This window comes from Phaseolus vulgaris, chromosome 8 (assembly GCF_000499845.2).
Source record: "Phaseolus vulgaris cultivar G19833 chromosome 8, P. vulgaris v2.0, whole genome shotgun sequence".
In the NCBI taxonomy this organism is placed as follows: domain Eukaryota; kingdom Viridiplantae; phylum Streptophyta; class Magnoliopsida; order Fabales; family Fabaceae; genus Phaseolus; species Phaseolus vulgaris.
This window is the reverse complement of record NC_023752.2, coordinates 10,453,186-10,462,122: the sequence shown is the minus strand read 5'-3', so window position 1 is coordinate 10,462,122 and position 8,937 is coordinate 10,453,186. Positions and strand designations below refer to the sequence as shown.

Sequence of the window (8,937 nt, the reverse complement as noted above, 5' to 3'; positions counted from 1 at the left end):
TTATAAAATAATTTTATAAGATTAAATTATATTTAAAATTATTTAAAATAATATGAGAATTGTTTAAAATTTATTAAAATAATCACAAAATTTAAACTCCTAAAATTATCAAGAAGCCTCACAATTCAACCTTGAACATCTACAGCTGAAGCCATTTAAGCCACAAGGAAGGATAATATGTAGTTTACATATCTGAATTTAAATGAAATCATAACTTGAAAATTGTTTATTGTACCAAAAAGAGAAAAACATTAAATAAATAAAACAGAACCCCATTTATTAAAGCAGCATTTATAGCAACTGAAATATTCTTTTATTTATATTTTTATATGATAATACATTTATGTCAATAAAGAAAGCCAGAGCTGCGGGTTACATGTTCCTCCTTGCAACCTCCTCAGCTCCCTCACACTTATAATAAACAAAACAAAGAAAAAAAAAGGAGTTGCTAATGTTGGGTAATTAATATACCAACATTGCCCATACATTAAATAATTCACATTTAATGCAAACACCCCCCACTTACATTTATATTAATTATTATTATTATTATATAAATAACCTTCCTAAAACTATATTTTAACTTTTTTTAACCTAACCCTAATCCAAAACTTTCCCAGGAAAATAGAGGAAAGTTAGAAGCAGGGAAGAAACTGAAACAAACAAACGACTCAAAAATATTAAGAGTATTGTTATTTTCCTTTTTTTTAGACTCTGAAATTCTTGCCCGTGAAGGTTTGTCCAAACTGCCAATTAGGTGGTGCCACGTTCCAAGAGGTTGAGGTGCGACGGTCACTGCCGGTAATCCTAAAAGAGAGGGTCTGGCCCACCAAAACTGCATTGGATTGCCAATTTTGCCCCCAGTTACGGCTCATGCTCAGCCACGCGGTTTTGCTTCCTTTAACACTCACGCGCACGATATCCCCTGCACCCGCGACGTTGGTGATCAGCACCAGGTTGAAGTAACGGAAACCGTTGATTGTGAATCTGATGCCCCCTGTTTTTCTGCATGCCACCCTGCACCCACAAATCAAATCATTCATTATTTTAATTTCATACTTTTCTTTCAAATTGTAAATAATTTATTTATTAAACTAATAAAATGATTTTTTTTTGTTATATTGCTGTGATTCTATTTTTGGTAAGTTTAATTTATCGGTATCGGACTTCAAACTTTAGCCCCTGATTTTCTGGAATTTAATAATTTTTTTTGGGGGTTGGTTTTACTAACATGCTCTTGAAGTAGTGAGGAATTTGCAGATTTGGTAATGGTGTCATCTTGTAGAACTGACAACACATTATTCTTACAAATAGTGTTCAAATTAAAACCTCTTTCACAAAATTAACTAAAAGTTTAATAGTTACCAATGAATCATGTATTTGATTAGTGTCAATTAAAAGCTTTTGTGACCGTTTTATGGTGTCTTCACCCACACAAAATTAGTGTTATATGTGTTTAATTTTGTGTAGATTTGATGATAACTCATGAAAGGGAACATGAATGCAACCTAACTTATAAGATGCATTGCAACTTGTTTGAAGGCACAACTGGTTTGTGTTGGTTTGTGCTGTGTAGTGGACAAAATATCTGACTGGGGATTCTGATAAAAACTGCTGTAGAGGTTCTGATAGAAGATTTTGTTTGTTTTCCCAAGAAAATGAGGGCACAAGGAAGAAAACATGAAAAGAGTTCTGAATATTTGTGTAAAGAATGCAAATTCATGGTTTTAGTAGAATTCAACTCTATGATGGGAACTTGTAGCAGTTTTAACGCTCATCTTCAACAATTGTTTCTTTTCTAATAGAAAGAGAAAATAAAACTTTAGATATTAAGTCATTAAAAAACTCCATGGTGTAAACACACATAAGAACTCAATAGCAAAAGTAAAAGTAAAAATATCACAAATATAAAATTCATTTCACGTTCATTTTTTCAATTATATTGTTTAATACGTCTGCACAGTATATTTATAAACACAAAAATAAATAACGTTATCATCTCATTATTGATTAAATTATTGCCAACTTTAAAACTCTTAAATGTTTGTTGGGATATTATTATAGAAAACATTTTATTTTACTTAGTCAAAAACTTAAAAGATTAAAAGAAAAACAATTATAAGTTTAGGTTGTAATTTTAAACATAATGTTTGAATAATTTTAAAAATATTTATGAGCTTTTCAGCGTAAACTTTTTTTTTTCTGATTTTTTAATAATTAAATATTCTCACGGTTTTCCTACATTTTCTTGGCACCCAAACGGTGAAAACACATTCAAAGGAGAAAACTTGAAAGCACCCAATTAAGGTACTCACAAGAAGGGTGGCGGGACTTACCGGCGAAAGGCGACGGGGACGATTCCGGCGCGGTACTGGGCGATCTTGAGGAACATTGGCATGGCGAGGTCGAAGTGGGGGCGAGGAGGGTTGCACCAGCCGCCATTGTCATTGGGAAGAGCGAAGTTGGGAGGGCAGAAGTTGGTGGCGGTGATCAAGATCGAAGGGTTGCCGGGGTTGCACCACCGCGGATCCTGGTCGCACTTGATCTCGAAGCACGCGCCGCAGCTCAAACCGTTGTTGAACAGTGCTGTGCTCAGTGCCGCCGTGTTCACGCCGTAGCCTTGGCTGTACAGGTTCCCGTACCCACAAGCACCACCTGAAGTAGCAAAAAGAAGAAAATCGTTTAAGGGTTGTGTTGAAAATTAAAAAAAATGAATTTTGCTGGTTGTTTGAGTTATGTTGTGGAGATTTTTAAGAAGGGTATGAGGTTTTGTTTTGTTTTTCTCACTGGAGGGTGATTGGGTTGAGATTTTACAGATTTGGGTGGGAGGAAATGGATGATTTTAGTTGTGTAAGAGGTTTTGAGTTTGAGGTAAGGTTTTAAAACACTGTATGTAACTTCAATTGTGTGTGACAGAAATATCAAGGTTTTTGTGGTTCTAACATTACAATTGTGGTTACATTAGCTGCATTCATGTGTAGTTTTTCTCTTTATCAAAGAGAGTTGTGAAAAAAAATTGCCGCTTTGAGCATAATTTAAAGGCTTGAATCAAGAAAAGGACGAAAGAGAACACTTTTGGGAAAAATTAAGGAGAAAGGTGAATGGGTTTGGGAAATTAGTCATAAAAGAGGAAAATTTGATGGGTAAAAGAATGATAGTTTGGTTTGGAATCAAAATGGTTTTAAGAGAGTAGTACAAAATTGAAATGCAACATGAAAATTGTTGATAAACATAAGGGTAGTAGAAACAGAGAAAAACAGAGGAAACAGAGAAAAACAGAGGTGAGATGTAATGGGGGATGATGAAGAATGAGAGGAAGAGCAGGGTTTTACCCATTGTTCCAGAGGCATCACTGCCACCATAGAAAGTGGCATGAGCACTCTGCCAGGAGCCACCGGTGTAAACTCCAGGTATTCTTGCACTTGTTGAAACAAAAAGAGAGGCCAATGAAGCAATGTATAGGAAAACAATGGCAGCCATTGCAAGAGAGAGAGAGAGAGAGAGAGAGTGGAGGAGTGTTGGTTTTGTTGATTTGAGAGTGGATGGAAAGTGAGAAGGGAAGGGGGTACTTATGGAGAGGGAGGGCAAGGAGTGTGGAGAATTATGTGCTGGACTTACAGGTGCAGTAGTTTCTTAACCAGATATTACTGTCAAAGTAACTTAAGCTTCTTTTCACTTCCTTGCTTTGTCTCTTTCTTTTTTTTCTCTGTGAGACCTTATTTTGAGGCTACTTTCCTTTTTCTTCATATCTTTTTCCAGCAATAATTTAATTGGTTAAAGTATTTTTTTTCCCTTTTTCTTTTTCTGCAAGGAATGTTCTGGTGACCCTATTAATTTATGGACCATGAATTGGTATGCATGTGCATCACACATGCTCGTCCCTCATGTTAAAACTGTTTGGGCGAGTGACAGAGGCAAGTTGAGGCACCACTTGATTCATCATGGAAAGACATGGCAAAAATTTGACGTGAAATAAGGAAGAACCCTTCTTCATTTCACACCAAAACCATGATTATTCATGTTCTCCACAACACAAGCAAAGTGCAGTCCCTTTTAGCTTATCTCATCACAAAAAGTTCTTTAACTTCCAATTTTTGTCCTTCACCAATAAAAATTACTACTGCTTCTTTCAATCCAGATCAACTCTCTCATTGGAACCGTAATAGGTAGAACAATGCGTGTTTTGTTAAGTGTTTTCAATGATGATTACGTTAAATTTGAAGTATTGTAACTTGTATTTTTTTTATATATAAATTTAACGTAGAAAATAAAATAAAAATGTTTGATCAGAAAAAAAGAATACTGATATATTGATTATATACCCTAGATTACAATTTAAAATAAATAAATATATTTATATATTAAAAAGAACATATAAATAAGGAACTTTTGCTTTCTCTCTCAACTTGTTTGACCTGGAATAATAAATATCAAGTGAAAGTTCATATGGTATCATCTTTCATCTGTTTTCTTCTAAGTACTTATTTTCCATTAATGGATTAATGCTAACCCTGAGGATTCCCTTTTCGTGTTTGGGGATAAGCATTATGTCATTTGTGTTTAAAACTAATTTTCAAGATATTTTCTTAAATATTCTCAAACACACTCTATAATTATAATTATCCATCAACAATGAGACCCTTGTGTGAACTTATTCCAATGGTTGTGATTCGATCATATTTTCATGTATACGTCTTAGTTAAGTATATAGAGATTATATATGCATTCAAAAGTTCTTGACGTGAAATTATTTATTTTACTTTATTTTAATTTTTTTCTCATTATGGTTTGGTTTCATTCAAGAAAGTACGTAACACAAAGTTTACTTCTATTTATATGTGGTTAAATTTAAATGCTTTACTATCTTAACTTATTTTAAACAGATTTTTGTACTATTCAAAATTTAACTTATACTATTCAAAATTTTACCTCAAGTAATCAAACTTGCTTCAATCTCTATTTTTGTAATTGATTTAAGACAACTTAAAACCCGTTTTTCTTTTGTTCCCATGTGACACTTTTAAAGTTATTTAGCAACTCCGGTGTATTGGTCCACATCATCAAAATTATTAAATAATAATTGAATTAAATTTAAAGATAAAAAAATTATTGACTAAATTAAATACTATATTAAAAAATTAAAAAATTATTTGTATATAAAATAGTTTCTATTATTAATAAAAATTTCTAAATTTTTTTTTAAATTAGTATTTAAATTAGCTATCAAGGTTTTAGCTACTCATATTTTACATTCTAAATTAGTCTAAAAAAAATCAATAGAGACTAATTTAAAATATAAAGTAGCTAACAATAAAAATCTTAATAACTAATTGTTAATATTAATTTAGAAACTACTTTATAAATTTTTATTAATAATAGAAACTACTTTAAATATTAATATTTTTCATTTTAGAAAATAATCTTAAATTTAATCAAATAATAACTAATTATTTTAATCTCTAAAATTAGTTTATATGAAATGATTTTTTTATATTGATCACTAACTAATTTAATTTAATCATGACATTGTTTACTATATTATCACTAATTTATATTTAAAATAAAGGTGTTTAGGAATTAATAATTCAACCACACAAACGATCAATATTTACCTTTTCTAGTAGTGCGTATAGTGTTGTAAAATAAGTCAAATTTAACAAGATTTTGAGTAAATAGGTTTTACTTTAAAATTTTCAAGATATGACCTTACCCTTTTTAAAGTCTAATCTATATTAACTTATTTAAAGATATATTTAATATTATTTTTTATATAAATTAATTTATCTTAAAATATAATAGGCTAAGAAAAAAACTCCATAAAAAATTAAGTTAGGCTTTATAATAGTTGAGTTGCATTTCTCTTTATATGATAAAATAATTTTTAAGATCTAATTTGTCTTAAGATAACTTATTTTAAGCATATGATTAACAATATAACCTCTAAATAAGAGATAAATTTAATTGTTAATAACTTGGTTTTTTTATTAGTAATAAATAAATTATATATAAGTGGTAGAGGGGATATGAAACCCATATACACAAAATCAATTATCAATGGACCATATCAATAAAACATGATGGCAAAAGAGTATTTATATACATCATTCTCAAACTTAATTCCATCTTTCACGCACATATGTTCTTCCCTTACATGTGAATGATTTTAATATGTGAATAGTTTTAATATATTAAAAAAAACTGCAAATCAACAAAAATATTATTTATATATTACTTAAATAATGTATTAAGTCAAAGTTTTTTTTTTAAATTTTTTTTATCTAAGTTTGACTTTTTTAACAAAAAAAAATTTCATAAAACTCCTGATTGAACTTATTTATTATAAAATATCCTAATATAGTTTGATTTGGATAAAAGTTAGATTATAGACCCTCTTGGATGACATGATCTTTTTTCTCAACTAAATTCAACTTTTTCAAGCAAGTTTTTATAGTTTGGAAATTGCAAGAAAAATATATCTGAAAATGTTTTTGGGTTTGGAAGATATACAAAGTGATTGGGTTTAATTTTAGTGACAAAAAATAATGTGTCACTATATTGATTAAATTAAACACTAATTTAAAAATTAAAAAAATTATTAATATCTAAAGTAGTTTCTAAATTTATAAAGTAGTTTCTAAATTAGTATTTAATTAGCTACCAAAGTTTTATCTACCATTAACTAATTAGATACTAATTTAGAAACTAGTTTATAAATTTAGAAACTACTCTTGATACCAATGATCTTTTTAATCTCTAGAATAATATCTAATTTAGTCAAAATAGTAACTAATTATTTTTAGTCTCTAAAATTAGTTTTCATTTAATGATTTTCTAGTAGTGATTATTTAATAAGTGACATAATCTTGGTCCTCCATATCTAATTAATGCAGTCTAGAAGTTGCTAAAAGTTGTATTTTTACATGATAATAATATGTGTGATTTTCTGAAAAGAACGTTTGAAGCCTAAGGTATAAATCATGCATGTGTTTGACTTAATATGTTTTCTTTTATCATAAGATAATGGTAAATACATAATGATAAATTGTGTCACACACAGAGAGTAGCTAAATGATAAATCATTGTGAAGTTACAAAAGAATCAACACAAAAGTGTTTAGTCTTTCATACAAAGGCAAAAAGAAAGAAGACCAAAAAAGAAAAGAAAAAACTAAAATAACTAAGATGCTATATTTTTCAAACGTATTCCACTGTGTGAAGCTTCATTGTTTCCCCTTGAAGTTTGGATTCTTTTACAAGTTTCTTTACTCTAAGGATCTAAAAAATATATTCTATCTATGATACTGTTCACACTTTTTCAATTTCCAACTTTCTAGAATTCTCAAATTTTGTTTCCAGATTTATGACAAACTCTATTTCTTCATATTTTTGTAGATGATTTATTTCAAGACAACATTTTGCCCCCTTTCATGCAATAGATGATCTAACTTATGCATTAAAATATCTATACTTTTGTTTTTTTTTTTTTTTATTTTATTTCTGTACCGTCCCGTACCCGGGCGTTGACTAAATTAGGGGTCAAAGTCAACGTGAGGCGTTGTTTAGGTGAAAAGACGCTAAGTGCCAGCGTCATCAGCCAGGGCGTCACCAAGACAAGGCGTCGCCTAGGGGAAGGCGTCGCCCAACCAGGGTGTCGCCAGATCAAACAGTTCTAAAGCAAGGCAATCACAGTGTGGTTCCCCGATACCCATGGGTAGGAAAGACCATGGAGGGAGCGACGCCGTGGGAAGGCCTTAGGTCCCGATAGCCCGGGGGAGCGATAAAGAGAAGGAAAAGGTGGCTTCAAGGCCATAGTGATAATACCAGTGTAGGGCAGTCTGACTCGTGAAGTACCCCTGCCGCCCCAGAGACGCCTTTGGGACAGATACGATTCAAGAAGAAGGTCACGCCCAGGGCAGCCGGGTGCAGGGTACGAAAGGAAGGCAGATACGCTCTCAAAGTAAGTGACTAGATGATTGGGTGCATGAGTTGGCACCCAAAAAGTCACCCCTAGCGCAGTAGCACTCCCAAGTAGGAGGACTCACACGTAGAAACGTCCCCAGATGGGCAGAAACGCCCCCAGATGGGGTCACGACGTCGTGAGGCCCTCCACGTGTACGACAGCCATGTCAGAATAGAAACACCCTTTAGTCAGGTGCCAGGTAATTAAAGTCATTCAATGCAGTTTCCGTTTCGAGCGTTCAGGTACTATAATGGCTCCCAAGCGTTTCAACGTCTTAAATGCGCTACGTTTTCTAATTAGATACGCTGATTGAGTGCGTTACGTTTGTAATTAAAGGCGCTTTAAATGCTTGGGTAGTTTAAATAGCGCTGAGAATGTTGGATACAGGGTTGGAACTTTTGGCAAATTTCCCAGAAACTCTCTAGTTGCTTGCTCGAGCCTTGAGGTTACGCACAAGGGACTAGGGAAAGATTTTTGCTATAAGGAGAAAAACACACACACAATACACAGTTCTTTTTACCACCTTCAGAGTGCCATACGCGGTGCTCAGAGACGGAGGTGAACAGTTTTGGTGTTTCTTGCTGGCTGACTTGAGCGTCGGAGTGCAAACGGCCGCTAGGGCGCCTCTTTGTCCTCTCTTTTGCAGGAATCCACAGGTAACCAGTGGGAAGGAGTCCCTAGCTGACGGTTGAGGTCGCGCACGAAGACGTCCCGGTCAACCGGACGGATTATTTGGCGCCCACCGTGGGGCCGATATAAAACATCAGTCCCATCACAAGTTCGGGGAAATCTACTAAGTCGCAGTAACGTTGGAGGAGGTTAGAGTGACGATGGCCCCCACCAGACGAAGTACAGCACGCGCAGCCCCAACAGAACTGTCCATGCAGCAGGTGCTGGAGATAATGAGGGGGCTGCAGCAGGACATGGCGGAGTCGAAACTGGAACAGGAACGCATGCAGGCAGATCTCGATGCCTCGC

General features: G+C 33.2%; 1 protein-coding gene across 1 annotated transcript; it reads right to left on the bottom strand.

The window, feature by feature from the left end:
* Positions 1-290: 290 nt before the first annotated feature.
* LOC137825553 (expansin-A4-like) lies at positions 291-3,558 on the bottom strand. Its single transcript, XM_068631245.1, has 3 exons — positions 3,333-3,558; positions 2,337-2,655; positions 291-1,017 (listed from the first exon to the last, which is right to left on the bottom strand). Exons 1-3 carry the CDS (start codon positions 3,478-3,480, stop codon positions 708-710), a joined length of 777 nt encoding a protein of 258 aa, XP_068487346.1. The 5' UTR covers positions 3,481-3,558; the 3' UTR covers positions 291-707.
* Between the last annotated feature and the right edge of the window lie 5,379 nt (positions 3,559-8,937).

Excerpts from the sequence above, each read along its gene's own strand:
- LOC137825553 (XM_068631245.1), bottom strand. The coding sequence starts at position 3,480 with ATGGCTGCCATTGTTTTCCTATACATTGCTTCATTGGCCTCTCTTTTT. Across the intron at positions 2,656-3,332 it reads TGATGCCTCTGGAACAATGG|GTGGTGCTTGTGGGTACGGG; the intron begins GTAAAACCCTGC and ends TTGCTACTTCAG. Across the intron at positions 1,018-2,336 it reads GTCCCCGTCGCCTTTCGCCG|GGTGGCATGCAGAAAAACAG; the intron begins GTAAGTCCCGCC and ends TTGTGGGTGCAG.